This window comes from Oryzias latipes (assembly GCF_053564925.1).
Source record: "Oryzias latipes strain Hd-rR chromosome 1 unlocalized genomic scaffold, Olatipes_Hd-rR_3.1 chr1_Y".
NCBI classification, from domain to species: domain Eukaryota; kingdom Metazoa; phylum Chordata; class Actinopteri; order Beloniformes; family Adrianichthyidae; genus Oryzias; species Oryzias latipes.
Genome location: NW_027616335.1, coordinates 5,120,717 through 5,147,798, shown reverse-complemented (window position 1 = coordinate 5,147,798; position 27,082 = coordinate 5,120,717). Strand labels below are relative to the sequence as shown.

Below are 27,082 nucleotides of genomic sequence, written 5' to 3'. Positions count from 1 at the left end.
ACGCTGAAAGGCTCTTCGCCAGGTGGGATGGTGAGTCTGGTGCTGGGAGGGGCGGTGTTGGAGTCCTCAAAGCGGGAGTAGAAGAGGTTGAGTGCGTAGAGAGGGGTTCTCAGTGCACTGTGCATCTCTGGTGTTGGTGTCCGTGATGCACTTAATGCCCTACCACATACTCTGAGGGTCATTCGATGTAAAGTGTCCCTGAATCCTCTGAGCATAGGCGGCCTTGGCCCTCCTTACTCCAGCATGCAGCTCCCTTCATGTTGCTCTGAGTGCCACCTTGTCACCTGACTGGAACGCAGCATTCCTGTGTTTCAGCAGAGCCCGCACCTCTGTGTTCAGCCAGGGTTTTTGATTGGGGTAGTTTGTTACAGTCCTGGTGCTGGTGACATCATCCGTGCACTTACTGATGAACCCGAGGACTCCTGATGCATAATCCTCCAGGTCCACCTCCCCCTCATGCGAAGCTGCCTCCCTGAAGATCTGCCAGTCTGTGTGCTGGAAACAGTCTTGCAGGGCTGATGCAGCCTCACTAGGCCACACTGTGATGGTGGAACATCTGGAGAGCTGGTGCAGAGACAACAACCTCTGTATCAATGGGAAGAAAACCAAGGAGATGATCGTGGATTTCAGGAAGGACAGATGCCCCCCTACCCCCATTCACATCGGAGGGGACGTGGTGGACGTGGTTTCCAGCTTCAGGTATCTTGGCGTGCACATCTCCAGCGACCTTACCTGGAGCACCAACACCTCCTGCCTGGTCAAAAAGGCACACCAGCACCTCTATTTCCTGAGGAGGCTCAGGCGTGCTGGGATGGGGATCTCAGTCCTGACCTTCTTCTACAGGTGTGTGGTGGAGAGCGTCCTGACCTCCTGCATCACGGTGTGGCACGGCAGCTGCTCTGCGGCAGAGAGGAAAGCTCTGCAACGAGTGACAAAAGCTGCACAGAGGACTGTGGGCTGCAGCCTGCCGTCCACCACTGACATCTATACGACCAGATGCAGGAAACGGGCCTCCCGCATCCTGAAAGACCCCACTCACCCCTCACACCCTCTGTTCTCCCTGCTCCCCTCAGGCAGGAGACTGAGGAGCATAAAGAGCAGGACCACCAGACCGAGGAACAGTTTCTTCCCTGAAGCAGTCAGACTGCTGAACTCCGATTGATCACTGCACCCCCCCCCCCTCCATGGACAGCAAGCTAATTCTCATGTGCAATATCACAGGGCTGTGCAATGCTTAATATAATATACTGTGCAATTGGAAACATACTTTCTGTGCAATACTCACCAGGAACCATACCCTAACATATTGATATCACATTGATATCATATTATTTATTTATGTCTGAATGTAAACGACTAGCCCAGGACCAGAGAGCCTAATTTCGTTTTATCATGTGATAAAATGACAATAAAGATTTCCTGATTCCTGATCCTGATTCCTGATCCTGATTCAAGCTAGAAGGCTTTGGCTTTACTGCTGTTAGGTCACCGTAAAAGGAAAGGCATAAAAGATCGATCTCTACTTTTACGGATCGATTATTGATCTGTTAATCTTGGATCGATTCAGATTGATTTTTATCAACCCAGCCTTAGTAGAAATGGGACCATTATTCTGCATTAGAATGAATGTCATGTAAGTTTGGATGATGCTGAACAAAAGTTGCTAACTGTTCTCCCTTTGATGACTTCATTAATCCCACCATCCCATGCTGTGTCTCTGCATGCAGGTTCCAGGAAGTGAGGCTGAGCATGAGAATGAAGAGGAGGAGGAGGAGGATGACGAAGAGGGGAGGTGTCTGATATCTGAGTCTCAGAGTCAGGATGTACGTGCTTTGCATGCTGGGATAGCATAAAGTGGTGCAAACCTTTCATCAAAGCGCGTGACACTTGCTGATGCTTCAGTCTTTTTAATAATAAGTCAGTTATTGCTGGCAGCCACAAAGAACTGTCTGTTTCTAGCCTTGGTGTTTTTTCTTTATCAAAGCTTGTATTCTATACATGGGTTGTTTAGGCTTTTGGTATTTTTAAAAAAAAGTTCTTCTTTTTATTGTCTTACTAAGGAGCCCGTGACCTGACATGGGTAAAATAATAAATATTTTGTTCCCACACTATAATTAATTTATGTGAGTGAAATAATTAGTCATTCATAAACATGGATGTGAGCAATAGTTATATTTACAGCAGACACCTTCACATTTCTGTCTGTGTGTCTCATTACATTGCATGGAAGACACGGATGATGTTTAGAGATCAGATTTATACATTTTAAAAAGCTCTACAAAAGCATTATACTCCTTAGCAGTCATTTTACATCAGAAGGCTAGTTGGTACATGCCACGTATGGGATATGTGTGATGCATGATGGGATACAGCTCTACTGTTATGCATCAGCTAAACACCAGAGGGCGTTGTTGATCTGTAATCAGTCTCAGGCGTCTCCAGTCCTGTTCCTTGTGAGCTGCTGCCCTGCTTGTTCTGCAGCTAACCCTGCTTCAGCGAATGCTGATGAGCTGGATTGAGAGTTCCCAGTTTCTGCGTGACTGAGCTCACCTGATCCAGGTGAGCAGTTATAAATGCAGCGGGGTTAGCTGCAAAGCATGGAGGACAGTAGCTCGCAAGGAACAGACGGTAAGAAGACAATTTAATCATGTCCATTTTCAGGGATCATCTCAGAAAGAATAAACAGATGTTTCAAAAGCCACGAGAGGAAGAAAGAAAAAGGTTGGTCGTGAACATTTCTACTTTTGAGCATCATACCTGAGCATCTGGCTCACCTGCAGAGGTTGGCTGCTGTGCTGATACCACATTTTCTAGAACTGGGTTCCAGATAAACAGTTGCTGCTCTGAGGTGCTCAGAATCTGAGCTCTGCAAAGAAACTTAGATGCACTCTTGAAGTATTTCTGAAGTTGTTCTTTGGCTTTGATTGACAGAAGCCCAGTGCTGAGGTCCAAAAACAGTATCTTCTGAACACAAGACCCAGTGGTTTGTTTTGAAGTTGTCACTTTTGTGTTAAAATATGTTTAATATGTATTTGTGGATTTCCTTTTAATACTAAAGATGATTTACCGTTGAAAAAGCACCCATGCTGTTGATCTTGTGAAGCTCCAAATGTTGCACAAATATTTGTTTTCAGTAAAAGTGTTTAAAAAGTCTTTACATCCAGGAATGTGTGCATGCTTATTTTAAAAATCTAAAGTCTCTTTAATACGCAGAGTTTTAACTCATGCAAATCATTTGATACTCTGTTTCAACAATGAAGTATATAACTTTGTTTAAACCAAAATATCCCTGTTGAATTTCAAAATTTTGAGCATGTCAGAGCATTTTTTTGTTTTTGTTTTTTAGGGGGGATTTTATATTTTGCTCTGAAAGAAAGATTTCATTGCCAAGCACTCATGTTGTAAGGCAATTTATTATATTATTGCCTTGAACAAGAGCTGTTGAAAGAAGTCCATTTGAAGCAACTTACATTTTTTAGAGGTGTCAACTTAAAAACTTAATTTTATCATTATTATAATAAATTTAATACAACATAAAAATCCTTTCAGTTAAATTTAATAAAACTAGTTGAAACAATGTATTTAAATGAGTGGTCAACTTCAAAAGGTATGTTTATGCTTTTAAATTGTATGTTGGTGCTAATATAAGATACTCTAGACTGTAAAAGGAAATCTAGTTCTCTCAACTTAACTTAACTTGTTAGTTGAACTTAATTTCATTAGAAGTTGACCCAACATTAAATGACTAATGGAAAGGGTTGTGTTAATTTATTTTGTTGAGGTGATGCATTTTTTTAGAGTGTAGGGGCTTATAGTGTGATTTTTTTATTTATTCCAAAAGCGTGTTCCTGAAAATGTTCCTATTTATTTTGTTTCAATGCTTCTTAAAGCAGGTTGTTTTTTGTGTGATCCAATGCAAATCATTAAAATAAAGAATGTTATTCTTTATTAATTTATCTATTTTATTAATGTAGATTTATTGTATTTCTGTGTTCTTGCTCTTAGATTATTTTGTTAACTTTTCCATTTTCAGACCAAATTAGAGAAAATTAAAGCTTTTATTTTAAATTTTGTTTAAACAAAACTATAGAAAATAACAATTTCATATGTATCTATTCCCATTTATTTGATTTGCATTATTCTATTTAAAGCCTAGTGGGCTGCAATATTTCTCTGCCTAATTAAGCGAGTGTGCATCAAGATCTCTCTTTCACTCTCTTTGTCTGGCCTCTTCTTCTGTGTTCCAGCGTTATTTCGTTGTACAAGTGCATTTATCATGATCATAAAAATATGTAATTATTTTAACCTTAAGTAATCTCACGTTTTTTTCTGCCAAAAATACTATGGGATATATTGTAAATTCAGGATCCTATTGTATTTGTAATGTTTGTTATTAGGGCCCAAGCACATTGTGCTTGAACGTACAAGCTTGATATTAACAGGGCTTCTTCATCACATGGAAACCAAAAAAAGTTTCCTGGTACCAAGTTGTCAGTCGCACAGGAAGTCTGCTATAATGATGTAAATGTGTCATTCTTGCTGTATTTTGGTCATTTGCAGGCCTCGCACTAGAACAAACTTCCCCTAGAGATTTGAGAATGTGACTCCAAACTCAGATTTTGCAAACTAGACCCATGTCCGATGTTATATTGCAAAGCTTTTACATTTTTCAAGCATTCAGCTCCTATTTTGTTCTCAGCTGTTGGACATGACAAGTTATTAAAATAATACTAATAAACTTAAAAAAAGAATGAAAAACTTTCAGCAACTAGAGTCCTCTTTTTGTAATTCTACCCCTTTCTACTTTTTGATCACACATTATTTTGCATTGAAAACTAAACCTACAATCAATACAAAAATGACTTATTTACATAATGGCATATGTCCAGAAACCAATTTCATGATTTCATTCATTTTAATCTTTCCTACTTTTTATGCTCTAACCCCGACCCTATATTTTTTCTCCCTTTTTTAACTTTTCTAATCCTAATGTCTAAAGTTACTATACTAACTGGCCTACAACTAAAAACTGTACATTTATTTGGCTAATTTTTTAAGGTTCCCTGCCGGCTTCATGGATGCCAAGATAGAAAGCCGGTTGGGTGGTTTTGTAGCAGGGTCCGCCAGAGTCATTCTTTTCCCTACACACACCACAGGTGACGTGTCCTGACTCATTCCTTTTACAGAGACTTTTGGGTCTTTGCCAGTGGAGCTGGTTTGAGGATGTGTGAGCTCGTGCTGGACATCATTTTGAAGGCACTGATCAGGTTTGCTGGGTGGCAAGCTCTTTCTATGGTTATAGGAAGTGCGGGCTGGATTTCCGTACTGAACGGAAGGCAGTTGATACGGGTCCCTATGGGTCCACTCGTTTAGCTGAAAGGGTTCTTTTGCCTTTCCCGTTTCCCCTTTCATGACACCGCTGTCTCTTTTTGTCTTGGTGTCATTGAGTTTCTCTGCTGCCCCAGGTGCCACTCGTCTTGTCGTATAATGTGTTTCTTCATTTTTGCGACATATATGTAACAGGACATTGCCATGTATGTCTTTGTAGTGATGTGCATTTGTTGACTCCATGTTTTTTCTTTGTTCGTGTGAGGGATTCCGCGTGCACCTATCAAAAAATGTTTTCATTGATTTCCAAGAGGTCTATATGTAGACTTTTAACTATTATCTGATGATGTAATTCTGTCAAATTCTGACACTGGATTACATGTAATGTGTCTAATGACATCGTTGTGACTCATTTTGACATCAATTTGATTCAGTCTAATCAGACTGTAATGATGTCATATCTGATGATGTCAAAGTGCATCTCTACCTGATTTAGGCCACACACTGGTTTAAGGTCAGACAATATTTTCATTGATTGCCCTGTACGAGCCAGAAGTTGCTGTCAGGTGTACAATCCTCAGATCAGAGTGGAGTCTTTGCTGGTCACAGCCATCAGTAAAGCTTCTGCCCAGCAGAGGGCGGGTCGCGCCGGCAGAACACGACCAGGGAAATGCTTCCGTCTCTACACGGAGAAAGCCTACAAAACTGAGATGCAGGCAAGTGACTTTTTCTGCAGAAATCAAAACCATTTTCTCTTTGAATGAAAAAAAACTGTCCCACTGTCTTTCATAGTTCTATAATAAAGCATGAAATAATATACTTTGTATTGGAAGCAGTCTCTGGGTCTGGCTTCACATGAATGAAAACTGTTGGACTATTTAAGAAATCCTTCTAACAAGTAAAACTGCATCTTTCACAAACCCATAGATGCTCAGCAAACTGAAGGACAAACCATTTGTAATAAATAAATGTAGAGAAATGAATCACCTTGCAGTGGTTAAAAGAAAATTCCTGTAAATTGAAAAATGTTTTTAGATCCAAACCTTTTTCAATTTTGTTTGGCTTTATAGTTCATTTTGATTCATACTTTAGTACATTTAACCAATTCAGTTAGTTTATAAAAAGCAGTTTTTACAGATCTAAGGATACAAACTGGACAAATGGGAAACCTTAAGGAAAAACATATCATTTTAATCCTCTTATACCAGAGTGTTTACATACTTTTGACTTCCAAAACGTTTACGCAATTAACACAAGTCAAGCAGAAGCGGGGAAAAGCAGTTTTGCACTGATATGTAAAAATTTACAATAGTGAAGAGCTTTTGTAATCAACATACATCAACTGATTTTGTCACGGAGAACATCGGCTTTGCACCAATTATGCATCCATTTACATTTGTGGTGCAAACCTCCACGTCACAATCAGCTGATTAACGTCGATGGCGTGAACGGTAGAGGAGTTGTGTTATGTCAAAACGAATGTGTGTTATTTAGGTGTTGCATCTCAAGTGTTAAAGGGTCAAACCATCTCTAGAAGCATATTTTGCAAACACGCTTTAACACTTTGCCTTGACAACAACCTTATTTACAAACTGAGCAACAACCTGTATTCTGATAATAAAAATGTCATTAATAAATGTTCAGTTCTATTCTCTTTTCTCCAGGATAACACATACCCCGAGATTCTTCGGTCCAATTTCATGGATCCACCAGGTGAGTCATTTTGCTGAATTTGGACCGTTCCAACTTCCATTTCTCTACCTAAATGCTCCACCTGTCTCCCTCCACCTGCAGCTCCAGAGACCCTCATGAGAGCTCTTGAACTGCTGAACTATCTGGCCGCTCTCAACGATGACGGAGACCTCACCGAGCTGGGCTCCATGATGGCGGAGTTTCCACTGGATCCTCAGCTAGCAAAGATGGTCATTGCGAGCTGCGAGTTTAACTGCTCCAACGAAATTCTTTCCATCACCGCCATGCTGTCAGGTAATGCCCAGGACTGGGCTGACATCTTCTTGCCTGCTGTAGGCCATGTCTGATCTGGTTGATAACGTGTCCAGTAAAGACGTCTGCAACACGGTTTCTTTTCTGATGAAAAATGATCTCGGCTACTAAATCAGCCAAAGACTGTACATTCAACAGGATGAGGTGGCTGAGTAGCTTGGTTGGTAAGGTGAGTGGCTACCATGCAGGAATCCAGGGTTCAATTCCCGGAGGGGAAGAAACAATGTTACTGTGGGCAATTACCATATCAATGACGAGCAGTTAACATCACTCAGTGAGGGTCCTTAGGCAAGGCCCGTAACGCTACTGCCTCCCAAGCGCAGTTCAGTTGCAGCTCACCACTCCCCCAGGGGATGGGTCAAATGCAGCAAAGAATTTCCCCATTGAGGGTTAAATAAAGTATAAAGAAGAAAAAAAAGAAATGAGTGCAGCACTATTTTGAATGACTTTTCGGTTCCTTCTTGATTACATAAAAAAAGAAAAAAAAGCTTAACGTTCTGATTAACGTTTTGAAACAAATCGTTTATAAAAATCTTTATTTAGTTTTTGAGAATAAACACAAACCCTGTCCTTTTGGCCAGCTTGTTACCTTTCACTTTTAAACATTTAGAGAATTTATTTTCTAGGTGCAGAAATGTTGAGACATTTATTCTCAATTTTATTTTAATTAAGGGTGGACTAAGTTGATATTTTTTTAATCATTTATACATGTGGATAGGGCAGGCACCACTTGGGTTTATGTCAAAGTTCCAGTATTAATCTTTACTTACAATAACTATAAGTTTCAATATTGTTAGTTGTTTACAATTGTGTTGTGTACCTTGAGATTAACATTTTCTGTCAAAATTGTAGTCTTTATGGAATTCCAAAGTCAGATCCTGAAGTTTTGCAAAGTTCAGTCGTTGCTGGTGTTCCTAACACTGTAGTTGTGTGAAAACTCTTGTTTTACAGATGTGCTTAATGACTCCCCTCTCTCCGCACTAAAATCCATTACTGTTGGAAATGACCATGAGAAAAGACCGCAGCTCCCCCTCTACCCTTTTGATAGTGTGGTCCTGCCCTGTCCCAACGCTGTGTCCAGTGCCCTAGCATCATAGGCTTTGCTCCATTTTTCTGTGAACGTTTGACTCATCCGTATGGGCGGCTTTGTTGGGGCCCATACCAACCTTGTTTAGTCCCACAGTGCTTTGTCCGTCCTACGGAGGCTAAGAAGGCAGCTGACGAGTCCAAGATGAGGTTTGCTCACATTGATGGAGACCACTTGACGATGCTCAATGTCTACCATGCCTTCAAACAAAGTAAGTGTCAGAATAGCTTCTGCACGGAGTTGTCTTCTTTTGTTTTTATCTGTTTACCTTACGCTTAGTTCACACAATCATCTAACAACTTTATATTGTGTAAACCAGGTATGTCTGCAGTCTGGCCTGTCATCGAATCTATTCTGACCTGCAGCCCCTTCAATAAAACGTTATTGAAGAAGATAAACCATTACTATGGGAAGATGAGACACAAGTCTAAGAAAGCTATTTCACATTTGGCCAGCAGATGGCAGCAGCGCTGTGCCCAGTTCTATGAAAATATTTGATCTTTATCTAATTTGCTTGCCGATTATTTTAAGTGACAGGTAGAAATTGATAATCCAGATTCCTTTACTTGATGGCAGTTGTCCAATATTAAGATTTAAGGTAGGATATGTCGATTTTATACCAAAAATCTGATATGTTTATATCTTTACTATTCAACTTCTAACTCTGCACAGAGTTTGGACACACCTGACATAGACAAAAAACACTAAGACGTTTGGCTGTACTGAATAAAACATGTTTTTCTATTCATCACTACAACTTTAAGCCAGTCAGCATGAATGGAGAAACACATTTTCTAACCAGTGGTGCTATGACATCTTTGTCAACTACCGCTCACTGATGTCTGCTGACAACGTGCATCAGCAGCTGTCGAGGATTATGGACCGCTTTAACCTGCCCAGGCGGAGCACAGAGTTCACCAGCAGAGATTACTACATCAACATCCGGCGTGCTCTCTGCACTGGCTTCTTCATGCAGGTGAGACGAGCTGACGCTGCTTTCATCCGGCATGTACGTCTGCTGGTGTTACTCCTGCCCTGCAAAGGTTTAGAGCTCTTCTGCTTCTTCTGCAGGTGGCTCATTTGGAACGCACAGGACATTACCTCACAGTCAAAGACAACCAGGTGGTTCAGCTGCACCCGTCCACTGTCCTGGACCACAAGCCAGAGTGGGTGCTCTACAATGAGTTTGTCCTCACGACCAAGAACTACATCAGAACGTGCACAGACATCAAACCAGAGTGGTGAGTGTGCAGGCTTCTAAATTCAAAGTAAAAAAAAAGTGGTTTGGATTCTAACCGTACGTCTTTGTGTTTTTTTTTTGCAGGCTGGTGAAGATTGCACCCAGGTACTACAATATGAGCAACTTTCCACAATGTGAAGTCTGCTGAAAAAGCTCTTCATGAAATAAATCAGCCTTGTGAAAAACAGCAACATGAAATAAAAACAAAGCTACTTTGGAAAATATTGATTTTGAAATCCGAGGTTCTGAAAAAAGATGTAGAATTATAATAATATTCCACATGATTAAAATGAATATTTTAAAATGCTGTTTTAAAATAATGAACAGGTTTTTAAAGCAAAATGAAATATATTGAATAATATAATGGCTAATTTAAAATCTGTGTGCAGCTTTTTTTTACAATTTCATGATCGTTTTATATATTTATGAGAGATTTATTGGTTGATTGTGTATTTGCATGAGGTCATATTTATTTATTAATTAAATATTTATTTATTTAATTATGAACAGTATAGGACTCCATATTTGTGGTCTAAAGGACAGTTTTTGTCCAATCTTCTGGAATAAATCATAATACTAAACCGCGAGCTCCATCTACCGTGGCTAAACAGAAACAGGACAGACATCCAGAAGAGGCAGAACATTTATTATTGTAATCTGTTAATGATCTGTACATTTTTGTTGGAGCTTCTCCATTTGAGAAACCATGGAACACCATATGGAGTTAATAATGTCATTGTTTTATTATTGGTTTACATTTATACAAGATGTAAACTGTATTAGGTCAATAGAAAAACATATGTAGATTATAAATGTATTTCTATACAAATATGACTAAATGTGTCAAAATTGAATCCAATCAATCCAGGCTCTGGTGAATCGCATTTAAATCAATTCTGGAAATTATTGATTCTATTAATTTTAGCCCTAATTCCTACAGCATGTCAGCTAGTTCCTGCTGTCATTTGGAATTCATTTGGATATAAAAAGCACATATAACCCTTGTGCTATCTTAGATGACCCCACCCTTACATTGACGTGTTCTCCCTACCATGACAAAGGTGGATAAAGGCGGAAAGATTTCATGTAATCCATGGAAACCAGTGAAGATCACTAATCATTGAAGAAAAAAGGTTCAGCGCACTGTCTAGTGCAGTGGTTCTCAAACTTTCTTCAGTGATGTACCCCCTTAGAAATATATTTTTAGTCAAGTACCCCCTGACACGAGCAAAACATTTTTGGAAGAAAAAGAGGTACAGTGCTGTAAAGTCAGATTTATTCAAGCCAAACAACAGTGAACCTGACAAAAACATTCATATGGCAAACATTGGATGTACAAACAAAAAGGAAAAACAGAAGAAGTTGACCACCAGAAGGCATAAAACCAGTCAAAACTCAAATGTGCAAAATGCTGCTAATAATATATAAAATAAAAAATGTACATGAATAAAAAAAAATCTGTTCACAGAAATAAATCTATAACTTAATTATAAATAATTAATATTTAGTTTACAAAATAAATTAACTTTATAAATAAAGATTTGCTCACAAATAATAATTAACGTTAACTCTGTTAGGATAAAAAAAGAAGTTGCAGGTGAATCTCTTTTCATTGAACATTTGACTTGAATTGGACAGTATGTAACAGGCAGTGATTTATGAACAGGAAGAAAAAAATGCACTCAATACATTTCAATGAGAAATATGAGCTTGCACCTCACTGAGGATCTTTGTCATTCTTGGTGGCAAGGAGGCAACTGCAGTGATCAAGCTCTTCTCCAGGCACAGTCTGTTTCTTTGCTTTGTTTTGATCAGCATCATTGCTGAGAAGGAGGCCTCACATAAATATGTGGATGCAAACGGTAGCAGCTGCTCCAAAGCTTTCTGTCCCAGCTCAGGGTGCTCCTGCCTCACACACAGCCAAAACTGTGTGAGAGTGGATGCACCAAACTTCATCTGCAGGCCACGGTCAGATGCTACTTCCATCAGTTTTTCCTGATGAGTGACAGGAAGCTTGCTTCTGTTTGCTTCAGACAAGAGAAATGGGTTTCTCAGCCAATCCAGCTGCACAGATTTCTCATCCATGTCAGTAAAGTAGGAGTGAAAACCACTGATCAAGTTAGCCAAATGTCCCACTCTGACTAACTTCACCGGAGCTGTCGCCACATCCTCATTTGAGAGAAACACATCCAACTGAGGAAAGCAGGTGAAATCCTCCTGATCACATGGCCTTTTCCACATCTCTGCTTTCTTCAGGGAACCACCCACCTTGTCATACAGGCTCAGGATGCTGGTGTCCTTGCCCTGCAGGGACATGTTCAGTTCATTCAGTTTCCTGAATATATCTGGCAGATAGCAAAGCAAGTCAGTCCATGTTCTCAAGCATGGTGGCATGGGGAGATCCGTGCTCTGTCAGGAAGGTGTGCACTTCAGCTAGCAAATCAAACAGCCTGCTCAGTACTCATCCACGGGACAGCCAGCGTACTTCAGGATGCAGGAGCAGTTCTGTGTGTTCAGCTCCCGTATTTTCACAGAGGCTGCGGAACAAATGTGCATTAAGTGGCCTTGACTTGATAAAGTTTATAACTTTAATGCTGTCGTTCAAAACATCGTGCAACACAGGGCTCATTTTCTTGGACGCTAGCGCTTCCCTGTGTATCACACAGTGGGCCCACTTGATGTGGGGATTTTCTTTTTTAATCCGTGCTATGAGCCCTTTGGCGCTGCCCGTCATTGATGCAGCCGCATCTGTGCAGACGCTGCTGCAGGATTTCCAGCTGATAAACATGTTAACGACATTAAAAATGTCCTCTCCGGTTGTTCGCCCCTCCATTTCTTTGCAGAATACAATGTGTTCACAGATGTCGTCCGTGTCAATATATTTTACAAATGCAACAAGTTGCGCATGTCCACTCATATCTGTGGATTCATCCAGCTGCAGTGAAAATAAGTCACCAAGTTTCCCCACAACTTGTTTGATAATGTCTGTGTCCATGATATCTATTCTGCGGCAAACAGTTGTGATATTATGCAATAACTTATGTTGACCACTAGGTGGCTCTACCGTAGGGCTGTGACGATAACCGCATCACCACATCACCGCGGTGATGAGGTCATCACTGCATCACCGCACTTTTTTACGCACTTTTTTTTTTACTTTTTGCATATGGTGCGTGTTTGGAACTGTAATAAACACATTAAACATATTCATCTTTGCTGATAATTTCCTTTTTCTCCTAGTCCTGGGTTCAGACTTTCCTTCTTTCTTTCAGACTGTTGTCTCCTTTTCTCCCACCGCGCGTGCTCCCACTGTCTGTCTCTGTGCTGCACGTGACACGCGGCTCCCTTTACACACAAACAGGCGCGCGCTTTCAGAAGCACACATCCTTATTCTACAACAGAAGTTTCCGTCTCGCAAGGAAATTTACTGCTTTGTATTATTAATTTCTATTGTATTCATTTTGTGTTGGGGGGGGGGGGGTTACTGTCCTCCTTCAGTCCGTAACACCAAACATGAACGCGCGCTGTTAGATTTCCATGAAACTCAATACATGTTTTGTTTGGGAACTATTTTTGCAGCGTAACATACGTGTCTGAATAAACAAAGGCGGAGACTCCTGGGTGTCTTCATGGGTGTCAGGCTGCTACCGGAAAAGGGACAGTGCCTGCAGTCTGTTTATTACTGGGCAATAAATAATATTCTGAGAAGATGTCTGTACCAGAGAGCACTGGTGAAACTTGCTTGCAGCTCCAGAGCGGTCCACTGAAGAAGAATCAACACACCCCCAAAACACGTCTGCGCACCTTCCTACTATTCCTACACAAGACGCTCTGCACACACACACAGTCAATCTACAACACCTATAAGTTAGTTCACAAGTTAGATATTTAGTTGTTATTTTTTTACTGTTATTTGTTAACAAAGAATAGTACGTTGTAATTGTATTTATTTCCGATGCGGCCGCCGGGGGTTTTTGTGTTTTTTTCTTTTTTCTCACAGCGACACCGCGCCCCCTGGTGGTTCATCACCGTGGTGATGAAAAATTCGACACCGTCACAGCTCTACTCTACCGGTTGGTATTAAAGTGGTTGCATAGAAGAAGAAAGTGGCATGGTGGATGTAGCACAACGTGGCTAATAAAAGAAGTTACTGGAAGCTAACTGGGCCTCTTCATCATTTTAGAAAACACGAACATTACATGGTACCAGGAGTAAAACTTAAAAGACGATATGGATTTGAAACCACCGGAGAGTTTGAAACTGACGGGAAATGTCGACGAAAACTGGCGCACCTTCAAGCAGCAATTCCAGCTGTATGTTGCAGCGATGGGACTGCTAGAAAGGTAGCGTTACTGCTAACGATAGCAGGGCCACAGGCCATTGAAATATTCAACACGTTAGTGTTCGACAATCCTGGTGATGAAGAAAAGTTGGATGTTGTTATGGGCAGATTTGACGCGCACTGTTCTCCGAAGAAAAACGAGACGTACGAGAGATACGTGTTTCGGTCGCGGACACAGAGGGGACAAGAGCCGTTTGATAGCTTCCTGACCGACCTCCGTTTAAATGCGCAGTCCTGTAATTTCGGGACTCTGAAGGACTCCATGATTCGGGACCAGATTGTTTTCAGCGTGGAGGATAACAAGATCAGAGAGAGGCTGCTTCAATAGACTGAACTGACGCTGCTGGGGGCCATTAAGATCTGCCAGGCCAGTGAGTTGTCCCACAAACATGTGAAGACTTTAATGAGATGTCTGCGGTCGCCTCAGCGCAGGTGAGCGACGGTACTGCAGCGATTGGAGCGGTGACGTTTCAGCGGAAGAGACGCCTGCAGACCCGGCCTGCACAGCAGCAGCAGGAGGAGTTCAGCTGCAGGAGATGCGGTTCACAGCACAAGCCCAGACAGTGTCCAGCTTTTGGTAAGCAATGCTCCAACTGCCAAGGCAACCAAACAGTGTTTCTCCAAACGAACAGAGGGAAGGAAAGGAAAGACTGTAAACTTAATTGAAGAGCCAGAGCTAGGTGACACTTTCTTTGTTGGAATGGTAAATTGTGAATATGAACAAGAAAATAATCCACACAAGGAAAATGATGTCACTAAAGAGGATAAATGGTTAGCTCCACTAATGATAAATGGGACTGAAGTCACTATGAGATTGGACACTGGTGCAAAAGCAAATCTCATCAACATGGCTGACATGAACGCAATGCAAAATAAACCAGAAATAAAGAGGAAAAGTTCTGGACTGAAAGATTACAATGGGCAGCCAATTAAGTGTTTGGGCACATGCAGACTGAGTGTGTCAGTGAAAGGAAAAGTGCACCACCTGTTCTTCTTTGTTGTGAATGAGGGACATGAATCACTTCTTGGTAACAAAGCTTGTGAAGAATTGGGACTTGTGAAAAGAATATACAGAATCATCCCAACCACAAGCCCAGTAAAAGACTCTGTGGAAGCAATAGTCCAGAAGTTCACAGATGTGTTCAAGGTTTTTGGTGTTTTGTCCTTCACCTATAAAATACAGTTAAAGGACGATGCTCAACCAGTAGTGCATGCAGCACGCAGAGTTCCGGCTCCATTGAAAGAAGGCCTAAAGAAAGAGTTGGACAGAATGATCAGATTAGGAGTAATGAAAAAGGTCAATGAACCAACAGACTGGGTCAACTCAATGCTCATCACAAAGAAAAAGAATGGAGAGCTGAGAATATGTTTGGACCCTAAAGACCTAAATGAGAGCAAAAAACGAGAACACTACCAAATACCCACACGTGAGGAAATCATCAGTGAAATGTCAGGTGCCAAATATTTTACAAAGCTCGATGCCTCACAAGGTTTCTGGCAGCTGAAGCTGGATGAAAGCAGCACAAAGTACTGCACTTTTAACACTCCCTTTGGACGCCACTCCTTTCTCAGACTGCCGTTTGGAATAAAGTCAGCAACTGAAATCTTTCACCGAGCGATGGAGCAGATCATCGAGGATTTGGAAGGAGTTCGAGTCTACATTGATGACATCATCATATGGGGGTCCTCAGCTGAAGAACACAATGCGAGACTGTGCAGAGTGATGGATCGTATACAAAGGTATGGACTAAAACTTAACAAAAACAAGTGTGAGTTTGGTGTGGAAGAAATACTCTGTCTTGGAGATAAACTGTCAGCAAGTGGTGTTCAACCAGATCAAGACAAAATACAGGCAATACAGAACATGCCAAGACCCACAGACAAGACAGGAGTGTTACACATCATGGGAATGGTCAACTTCATAGGGAAATTCATTCCCAACCTAACATCAAGGACGGCATGCATGCGTTAGCTTCTGCACAAGGAGAGTGAATTTAAATGGACAGTTAGACATGAGCGTGAGTGGCAGCAACTTAAGAACACGCTGACCACTGCACCAGTGTTGTCTTTTTATGACCACACCAAGAAGATAAAGCTGTCAACAGATGCTTCCAAAGATGGCATCGGTGCTGTTTTACTCCAGGCTGAGGGTGAGCACTGGAAACCAGTGGCTTATGCTTCAAGGGCTATGACCAAAGCTGAATGCTGATACGCACAGATCGAGAAAGAATGCTTGGGACTGGCATATGGTCTGATGCAGGGGTTTGTCCTCCCATGAGGATCTGTCCTCCAGCACTGTATCCTCTGCTCTCCATTGCCTGAGACATTCACTGAGCACACTGTCAGTTGGGGCCTTAAGCTTGATGTACTCATGCATCTTGGATGTTTCATCCTGGATAGGCCCATTGGCTTCAAGGGTGGTTTTCCACAGCTTCCTATGAAGGCTCTTAGAGTCCTGCTGATGTTGTACAGCTCCAAGCATTCAGTGATCCATGTGTGTGGCATTGAGTCATAGGCCTTCTTGTAATCAATACAGGTTGGTGTGTCGTGACTTGCAGTCTTGAGCGACTGTTCTGTCCACCAGGAGTTGGTGTTTGGCTCCTCTGGAGTCTCTACCAATGCCCTTCTGTGTGTTACTCATGTTACTCAAACATCAAACTGCCTTTCTGAGCACACATACAAGTGAAGAAGGTATACGTCAAGTAGCGTCTACACTGCCGCGAAGAAATAATGACGGAAATTGTAAAATATCCCCGAACTAAGCACCAGTTGGAGCTACTGGTGCTTGAAATATTCATGTTTTCTTTGTATGATTCTGACAAGCGCGTAAATACTTACTCTCTTCTTCTGAGTGAAAAGCGAGTTTAAGAAGCGTAAAGTTGCACAGCGCCACCTTGTGTACAGGAGCCACCTTGTGTACAGGAGTATTTCTGTTTTACATTAAGCGCCATCTAATGTCAGGGAATGAAATTGCATGTTCGCTCGGCTCATCGTCAGCGAAAATCGCCTGGGTGTGAACACATACGTTCTTGTAAATACTTTTTTCTTTGTGTTTATTTGATTCTATTAAAGACATTTTGATAAGAACGACGGTACCGGGATTTAGCCGTAGCTTCAGCTGGTTTAGGAAAGGTCCCGCCCCTTTAACTGTCTCCACCAATCATTCTTGAAGGCTTAATCACATGTCATCAGTCTGACCAATCAGGAGTGGTTAAAGTCTTCACTTCCTTGTTTCACTTTAGCTCATAAGTCTCTCAGTTCTAACAAAAATACCAGCTAAAGCTCGTTTTAGGCGGTATAGCTTTCCACAGAATCTGGTGTCAGACAGTGGAACAAGTGAACAAAACAATGGAGCTCAGAGAAGCTTGATTGTCTGCAGTCGCTGGATTTTCGGCACCAGGTGCATTGGGTTAAAGTGACTGTCTTAGCGCACAATGAGTCTCTCCTCTTAACGTCTTAAAACAACAACCAACACACATGTAAAAGTTTTTTAATCTTTTAACTTAAGTTTTAATACATCTTTTAGAAAAAAAAACTGCAGCTTCCAGCTTTTTCTGCAACAATTATCACAACAATGCATGTAAGATTGCAGAGGGACTGTAGATCAATACAGACTATGAGCTTTTCCTTTTTTTCTTTTTTTATGCTGGTGTGCCGCGGGATTTTGTCAAGGTTAAAGTGTGCCGTGGCTCAAAAAAGGTTGAAAAACACTGGTGTAGACTACAGTTTGAACCACTTGAAGGCGAGAAAACCTGCTGTAACCCTTGTGCTTCCTAGGCACTTTAACATTGGGAGTTGGGTCATCTAGACCCACTAGACAGTGCTCTGAACCCTTTTTCTTCAATGATTTGTGATCTTCACTGGTGTCCATGGATTACATGAAATCTTTCCACCTTTATCCACCTTTGTCTTGGTAGGGAGAACACGTCAATGTAAGGGTGGGGTCATCTAAGATAGCACAAGGGTTAATGACCACACTGACAAAAACACAGCAGTTGATGGTCTTGATGGCACACACATATAAAAATAACCTCATTGCGGTTTCTGTTTTACTTTGCAGAATACAGTTCCTAATTTAAAAGGAGAAACTAAACAGAAATACTTTTGTGTTTGCAGCCCATTATGTCCTAATAGTAGCCACATTTATTTAAAAGAAAATAGCTTAAAAAGGAAGCCTATTTAGATTTGATGCCACATTTGTTTTTCAGAATTGAAGTGAAATTCTCTTATTCTTGTCAACCATTTTAGGATATTCTATTGTAAATTACCTATTGTTACGACCCCGGCTGTGTGGCCAACTTTAACCCCGCCCGGTTATCATAATTTTCTTTATGTTACACATTTCTCCCTCCTCTCTGAAGAGGGACGTAACACCTGGTTATGTATTACTAATTTTTTTTTTTCAAAGAGACCAGTAAAGTAATTGCATTCTTGCTTCCTTTACTGAAACCATAAATCTTCTCATTGTTTCTTATCAGAGGCGTGTCTGTCATTTCTGACTGAATTTTATAATTGAGTGTTGATTTTTTAGCAGGAAGGGATGTTGATTAACCTGCAGGCAGAAGCTACAAGGAATTTAAGGCGGAATGACTTGAATGCCTGGACTGCAGACTGAAACCTCACGCTGCTCCATTACGACCGTCTACAACAGCTTAACGACCCGCCTCCTTTCATTTTCAGACTTCCTGCTGCTAAGGAGAAGCAGCAACACTTTTCCTGTCTTCTTTCTGGATTGGTTATGTAATCCAGTTTAGGAGTTTATCTCATTAGGCCATTTGTTGCAAGGGACCTGAAGTTTTAGGAATCAAATGTTATCACTCCCAGCTCTTTTCATTGCGCTTACTGTAAATATTAACATCTGAAGATTTTTACATGATGTTCTCCCTGACTCCTCCCCTCTCAGGGAATTCAGTCAACAAACTTGTTTTCAGTTTTAATTCCAACATGTCAAATATCATGGATAATATTGCTCCTAGTGAGGTGAAGGTGATCTCCGGTAGGAAAAAATCTCCATGGAGAAATTCCATTATTGTAAACAATGGAAAAAGAGAATGTCGGAAATTTGAACGGAAACGGAGAAAATTTAAACTACAGGTACATTATAACATTTATAAAGAGAAACTTCACTTATATAATTTACAACTGTGCAATGCAAGAAAGTCCTATTTTTCTGAAATTATTACCAAAAACTCCCATAATGCTCGGGTCCTATTTAATATAGTTGACAGGTTGACAAAACCCCCTGTGACAGTGGCACCAGAATTTTACTCCATCAAAGGCTGTAATGACTTTGCCAAATTCTTCAGGGACAAAATCAAAAACACTAGACAAACCATAGTTTCATCAACTACAAGTGAACCCTATCCACTAGAAACCAGTATTAATCCAATGGCTCAGTTTCAACCCATAAACAGCAAAGAACTGCTGGACGTTCTATCGCAACTGAACTCCTCCTCTTGCTGTCTGGATATTCTACCCACAAGCTTTTTCAAAAAGGTCTCAAAGACATTGGAACCAGACCTGCTCCTGACTATCAACTTGTCGTTAACATCTGGCGTTTTCCCAGATCCACTGAAAACAGCTGTAATTAAACCTCTTCTAAAAAAGGAAAGTCTAGACAAAACTCAAATGAACAACCATAGACCGATATCAAACCTGCCATTTTTAAGCAAGATCATTGAAAAAGCTGTTTTCCATCAGCTAAATGAATTCCTAATAAAAAATACCTGCTATGATGCCTTCCAGTCAGGCTTCAGACAGAATGACAGCACTGAAACGGCCCTGATCAAAGTGATTAATGACATACGTTTGAATACAGACAGTGGGAATATGTCTGTGCTAGTTCTACTGGATCCCAGTACTGCGTTTGATACAGTCGACCATGCAATACTACTCAGACGACTGGAAAGCTGGGTGGGTCTCACTGGGCCAGTATTAAACTGGTTCAAAACGTACTTAGAAAACAGGAAATATTTTGTGTCCATTGGTAACTTCACTTCTGAGCCAGTAAAAAATTACATGCGGAGTACCCCAAGGCTCCATCCTGGGACCACTTCTATTTAACATCTACATGCTCCCACTGGCACAAGTGATAAAGAACAACAACATTAGCTACCATAGTTATGCAGATGATACACAGATATATATTAGACTGACACCAGGCGACCGAGTCCCTGTAAAAGCCCCTGGGAAATGAATTGAGGACATTAATGACTGGATGTGCCATAATTTACTTCAGCTAAACAAAAACAAAACTGAGGTCATTGTCTTTGGGGCTAAAGAAAAAAGGTTGGACATCATTATAGAGCCAGGCCAAAAACGTGAGTGTATTGATAGACACAGACCTAAATTTTGATAGACACATTAAGGCAGGTACAAAATCAGCCTATTATCATCTCAAAAATATCTCAAGGATTAAAGATCTGATGTCTAAGCAGGACCTGGAGAAACTAGTGCATGTTTTCATCTTTAGTCGACTTGATTACTGTAAGAGTGTGTTTACAGCACTACCAAAAAAATCCATCAGGAAATTGTAGCTTATTCAGAACTCTGCTGCCCGGGTTCTCACAAGGACCAAGAAAGTGGACCACATTAGTCCAGTTCTGAGGTCTTTGCACTGGCTACCTGTCTGTCAGAGGATAGACTTTAAAGTTCTGCTACTGGTTTATAAAGCTTTGAATGGTTTAGCACCAAAATACATGGCTGACCTCCTGACCCAGTGTGTACCAGCCAGACCTCTCTGCTCTTCTGGATCCGGTCTTTTATCAGTCCCTAGGGCCAGAACTAAGCATGGAGAAGCTGCATTCACTTTCTATGCTCCACAGATCTGGAATAGACTTCCAGAAAACATCAGATCTGCTGAAACACTTAGTGTCTTTAAATCCGGGTTAAAAACTTACCTGTTCTCAGCTGCATTTAGTTACTTTGTATTCAAAAGTTTATGTCCGCACTGTTTATCTATGCTTGTTTTAAATTCAAATCTGGTTTACTATCTTTTAACTCTATTTTAATGATCACATTTTTACTATTTGTTTTTAATTGTTCTTTTAATTTTTCATGTAAAGCACTTTGAATTGTCTCTGTACAGGAAATGTGCTATATAAATAAACTTGCCTTGCCTTGCCCTGCCATTGACCCTTGACCTACATACACATGGGAAGCCAATCATGAGAGGAGGTATTTAAGGTGGCCAAGAGCAAGTTTTTCTCCACTTTGCATCTCAAAACAGCTGTCAGATGACCTGAAAACAAAGATTGTTCAACATCGTAGTTTAGGTGAAGGGAAAAGCCTGTTAAGAGATTTTAGCTGTCAATTTCCACTGTGAGGAATATAGTAAGAAAATGGAAGACCACAGGCACAGTTCAAGCAAAGGCCCAGAGTGGCCGGCCCAGAAAAATCTCAGATAGGCAGAGGCAAAGGATGGTGAAAACAATCAAACTCAACCCTCAGACCAGCTCCAAAGACCTACAACGTGATCTGGCTGCAGATGGTGTCACTGTGCATCGTTCAACCATTCAGCGCACTTTGCACGAGGAGATGCTGTATGGAAGAGTAATGCGGTAGAAGGCTCTTCTGCGCACATGCCACATACAGAGTCACTTGAGGTATGCTAAAGCACATTTGGATAAGTCAGCTTCATTTTGGAATAAGGTGCTCTGGACTGATCAAACTAAAATGGAGTTATTTGGACATAACAAGGGGCGGTAACAAAGAACACAGCATTCCAAGACAAACACTTACTACCCACGGTCAAATTTGGTGGCGGTTCCATCATGCTTCGGGGCTGTGCGGCCAGTGCAGGTACTGGAAATCTGGTCTTAGTCGAAGGAGACATGGATTCCAGTCAGTATCAGCAGATTCTTACATAAAAATTTCAATAATCAGTGACAAAGTTGAAGTTACGCTGAATACTTCAACAGGACAATGACCCTAAACACTGCTCTAATTCCACAAAGGCATTCATGCAGAGGAACAAGTACAATGTTCTGGAATAGCCATCTCAGTCCCCAGACCTGAAGATTATTGAAAATCTGTGGTGGGATTTAAAGCGGGCTGTCCAATGCTTGGAAGCTATCAAATCTGACTGAACTGGAGATGTTTTGCAAAGAGGAATGGTCCAAAATACCTTCAACCAGAATCCAGGTCCATATTGGAAGCTATAGGAAGCTGTCATTTCTACAAAAGGAGGATCTACTAAATGCTGATGGCAGGTTTCTGTTTGGGGGCCCACATTTACACACCTGCCTCTTTTTGTTTAAGTAATTATAGCAGTTTCCTTAAATCCAATAAACTTCATTTCACTTCTCAAATATCATTGTGTTCATCTGCTATATGATATATTAAACTGAAATTGATTATCCGAACAACCAATGCTTTATGAAGAAAAATCTTGTAAATTATCAGGGATGCCCATACTTTCTCATTACACTTTATCTGGAGCTTGTTTTCCCCGTTTTAACTTTTGCCTCTTTTTTTCGGTTTTGAAAAAAAAAAAGTTTTCCTGCAAATGGCAGATTGTAATAGACGGCTTGTTTCATTTAAACAGTTAGGGGGGCTTTAAGTCATTTTTGTTGACAAGAGTTGGTTGGTGATTTTGTGTTGTGTAAACTGTTTTTAAAATTTACTTCAAAATTCACCTAAAGCTTTTTACGACGCTGAAGTTGGCTTCCGATTCACAGCTTCCGGTTTGCGAATGCATTAAAGGAACAATCCACTGCATTTTTCCCACTAAGATCACCTTAGACCGGGTCCTGTTCAAAACCTGCTGGACCTGGACTGCTCAAACCTGGATTAAATTATGATTTAGATACTGAAGAATACGTTCAACACAGTTTCTGATTTTATGCAATTTAAGGGTAATAGGGACAAGGGAAGGACAACTTAAAGCAAAACACCAAAAAAGGAACTATAAAGTGTCATGGCTATAGAACATTTGAGACCCAGATGCTGGAACCCGAAAGAAAACACAGGAGAGAGCTGCGTGGTGAGTAAGCGGATTTAATTGTCAGCAAAGTTAGGGAGTGAGCAGGTTCCGTGAGGGCCACAATACGAGAGGCTGGTTTCTGTGGCGTCACTGGTGGATCCGTCAGTAGGGTTTGGAGTCGGCAGCATCGGTAGAGATCCGGGAGGTTGGATGATCGGCAGAGGCTCGCGGTGACACCGGATGAAGCAGACTGAGTGAGGTTTCCAGACAACGGCTGATTCAGGCGACCACTCGTGGCTTGGGGTTTCCTGGAGACAGGTAAAATAAGATAAATTAGGTGCAGGCTTGGAACAAGGTAGCTTGACATGAACTAGACGTGAGGCCAAAATCAGCACCATCAGGGGCAACAGACTGGCGATGAATACTGGTCCAGGAGCTCCTTAAGTAGGCCTGGACTGCTGGATGGTGACTATCTAAATCAGGTGTGTTCAGTCAATCAGGATGTGGAATGAATTGAGTCAGCTAATCAGCAGCAAGCTGGTCAGGGAGAAATGGAAAACATGCAGGGTTGAGGCTCTTGAGGACCAGGGTTGGCCAGCCCTGAACTAACGTTTCTGTTACAGTAACAGTAAAAACAAGCAAACAGTTTGCTAAATAAGTATAGGTAAATGTGTTATCAATAAATACAGTGTACTTTGTATCTTCTTTTTGCAGTTGGACAGGCTGGATTAAGACATGTTTGTACAAATTCTGTACTGTGAAGGAATTCAAGTCTACACGTGACCATGTCCTCCTCTGCCCCAAAAGCATCCCAGGTTGATCCTGTGAATCTTCCGATTTCATTTAGCCACAATGTTTTCCCTGTGACCACTCCTCATTCTCTAAAACAGGGGTGTCCAAACTGCGGCCCGCGGGTCCGTTTTTATTGGCCCGCAGCCAATTCTGAAAATATAATTGAAAATGGCCCGCATGACGCTTGAGCTCAACTCTGTTGCACTTCTCAATTTCAACACTAGATGGAGTCGGTCACAGAAAGGTGGTTTTCCACTAACAAAATTAAGCAAATGTGCATTTTATGTCTGTAGCAGCAGGGGATTGTGGGAATCGATCCCCTGATCTAATTAGGGCTCAGTATGAGCGTTTCTGTTTGCCCACGTTTCTTTGCAAATGGCAGTTTTGTAGTTTCACCTTAGTTTATTCTTCCTGTTATGTTTGTTTCTTGTTGTTGCACCCTAAGTGTGGAAGGAGTAGATGTTGATGATGCCTGTGCAATGTTCGATGTTGGCGTTATCAAACCAAATGGGCTTGTTGTGCTGGAAAAAATATTACACCTGTAGTTTCTCTCTCTTTCTGCCTCCTGCTCACTGAGAGTTGTGTGGTGTACGGGACACGAACAGCTCTCCAGTTTAGCCAGATTGATTGACAACTCAACTGGTCCTGTACTACAGGTTACAAGTGAAGCTGCTTACCGCGATTCACACGAAATGGCCACGCCGAAACGAAAGATTGCAAGGGAGTGTAGGAAATTCCAAATGTAGGAAATTCCAAACACGGTGGGAAAATGACTTTTTCAAGGAAATCAACGGAAAGTGTGTCTGTTTGATTTGCACTGAAGATGTTGCCGTGATGAAAGAATAAAATGCACTATGAGACCAAGCATCAAAGCAGCTACGCTTCATACACAGGTGCCGAAAGAGCACAGAAATTCAAACAGATGGCAGCTAGCCTGCAAGCCCAACAACAGTTTTCTTTCGTGCTAACAAAATACAGGAAAACGCCACAGCAGCAAGCTATGAAGTCGCACAACTTATTGCCCAGCAGGGCAAACCGTTCTCAGACGGGGACTTCATAAAGCAGTGCCTTATCAAAGTCACAGAAGTAATGTGCCCAGAGAAAGTGCAGGATTTCAACAACGTGAGCTTATCCAGAAATACGGTGGTGCGGAGAATCGAGGACTTGTCAGCTAACCTGAAACTTCAGCTGAGAGAGAAAGCTTGTGCTTTTGATTTTTACTCGATAGCGTGCGATGAGAGCACAGACGTCACAGACACCGCACAGCTTTGAATTTTTTTGCAGGGAGTCAATGATAATTTTTGCTATACGGAGGAGCTGCTTGATCTGATGAGCCTAAAAGGCAGAACGACGGGTGAAAATATTTTTGATGTGGTGTCAGAGGCAGTTGAAAAGATGGGGCTTAAATGGGACAAGCTCTGTGGAGTAACAACGGATGGAGCCCCAGCCATGATGGGTGAGCGCAAAGGAATGGCATCCATGGTGTGCAACAAGGTACAAGAGAGTGGAGGTGAGGCTGTTAGGATGCACTGTATAATCCACCAAGAAGCACTGTGTGCCAAGACTATCCAGCTGGGCGATGTGATGAACACTGTTGTAAAAACTGTCAACATAATTCGAGCTAGAGGACTGTACCACAGGGAATTTCAAGCTTTCTTATCTGACGTGGATGCTATACGGGGATGTCCTCTACTACTCCGAAGTACGCTGGCTCAGCCGCGGCTCTTTACTGCAGCGTTTTTTTCCGCTGAGATCAGAAATCGACAAGTTTTTGAAAGAGAAGGGCCGACCTCTTCATAAACTGAGTGACCCTCTGTGGCTGGCAGACCCTGCATTTTTAGTTGATCTCACTCATCATCTGAATATACTGAACAAGAACCTACAAGGCAAAGAACAGCTGGTGTCCCATCTGTATGCGCACATGAAAGCCTTCTGTGTAAAACTCCGCCTGTTTGAGACACAAATACGAAGCTTTAACGCTGCACACTTCCCTGCGTTGTCTGAAATCAAGTCTGCTTTTCCAAAGGCAGATCTTTCTGCTAAAAAGGAGAAATATGCTTCTGTAATTACATCTCTCATGACGGAATTCAACCAGCGTTTTCAAGATTTTTCTGTCATTGAAAAACAAATCAAGCTGTTCTCGAGCCCCTTCCTGGTGGAGGCAGAAGAGGTGGAGGAGAGTCTGCAGTTAGAGCTGATTGAAATGCAATGTGATGATTCTCTGAAGAGTCAATATCAGCTTCTCTCCCTCCCTGACTTCTATCAGAGTTTGGATCATGCCAAGTTTCCTCTGATGAGACGCCACGGAAAGAGAATGATCAGCCTGTTCGGCTCAACATACATATGTGAACAAACATTTTCTCTGTTACATCAGAACAAAAGCAGACTGAGGTCCAGAATGACAGATAGCCATCTCTGTGAAGTCCTTCGTATCTCAACCACCAACCCGACATCCCAGCCATCCTTCAATCCAAAGCACAGCATCACTGCTTCCACTGAGAGGAATGTTCTTCACATTATGGGTGAGTTAGAAATACACACAGTAGTCATGTGTCAATATGTCACCTCTTGTGACCTTTGCACAGAACCAGAACTTGTTGTGCATATTTATCACTGCAGGAATGTCTGTAATGAAGGTTTTTTGTCCACAGCTGAAATACATAGACAGAGCTGCAGAAAGAAGGGGGAAATATGGCGTCACTGAAAAAGGAAATTCTATCAAGCTTCAGCTCCAGTTGTGTAAGTTAAAACTGGCGAGTGTCACTGCGAGCATCATCTGAGAGCTTTGATCTCATCCTGTCATTTCTGATCAACAGAAACTACGAACAGCCCACAAAAGATGGCTTGACGAGCAACAATATTGGGAGTAAAATGTTACAGCTGGCAGGAAGGCAGGGGTTTGGGGCGCCACCAACAGGGCATCATGACTTCCATCGCGGTGAGTCCACACACGCCGTCCATTCAGGCCTCCTTCACTATTTTCCTCGTGTAATTAGCAGCGTCTTTCTTCCTCTCTTGGCTTTTGAAACATCTGTTGATTCTTTCTGAGATGATCCCTGAAAATGAAGATGATTAAATTGTCTTCTTACCGTCTGCTTTGCAGCTAACCCCGCTGCATTTATAACTGGTCACCTGGATCAGGTGAGCTCAGTCAAGCAGAAACTGGGAACACTCAATCCAGTTAACCAGCAAGGGCCTCAGAGACTTCTGCCATAGTGATGGGTTTCCCTAGAATTTCAGCATCCTCATCAGCGACACGTGGAAAGTTAATTTTATCGGGCGTTGGATCTGGGGAGTGTGGACACTCAGATGCATAAAGAGGCCAGTAGAACTTTGCAAATACCGCTGCCAAGGGCCCAGTACCCC

The 27,082-nt window shown here is 41.7% G+C and overlaps 1 protein-coding gene and 3 long non-coding RNA genes across 4 annotated transcripts; 3 read left to right on the top strand and 1 right to left on the bottom strand.

The window, feature by feature from the left end:
- Nucleotides 1–1,181: 1,181 nt before the first annotated feature.
- LOC144990372 (uncharacterized) lies at nt 1,182–6,322 on the top strand. Its single transcript, XR_013654359.1, has 2 exons — nt 1,182–1,823; nt 2,662–6,322. It is a non-coding gene; the product is annotated as an uncharacterized LOC144990372 (long non-coding RNA).
- Nucleotides 6,323–6,776: 454 nt separating this feature from the next.
- On the top strand, nt 6,777–9,864 carry LOC144990353 (ATP-dependent RNA helicase DHX15-like; the record flags this gene model as incomplete). Its single annotated transcript, XM_078943578.1, has 6 exons — nt 6,777–7,041; nt 7,123–7,314; nt 8,508–8,634; nt 9,203–9,395; nt 9,491–9,660; nt 9,744–9,864. Coding segments are annotated over 6 exons (1,011 nt in total), but the record flags the coding sequence as incomplete, so codon positions are not given.
- A 13,117-nt stretch (nt 9,865–22,981) lies between these two features.
- LOC144990369 (uncharacterized) lies at nt 22,982–23,744 on the bottom strand. The gene is made up of 2 exons (XR_013654356.1): nt 23,320–23,744; nt 22,982–23,232 (listed from the first exon to the last, which is right to left on the bottom strand). It is a non-coding gene; the product is annotated as an uncharacterized LOC144990369 (long non-coding RNA).
- Nucleotides 23,745–25,714: 1,970 nt separating this feature from the next.
- LOC144990368 (uncharacterized) lies at nt 25,715–26,902 on the top strand. The gene is made up of 3 exons (XR_013654355.1): nt 25,715–26,238; nt 26,368–26,455; nt 26,533–26,902. It is a non-coding gene; the product is annotated as an uncharacterized LOC144990368 (long non-coding RNA).
- Nucleotides 26,903–27,082: the final 180 nt, after the last annotated feature.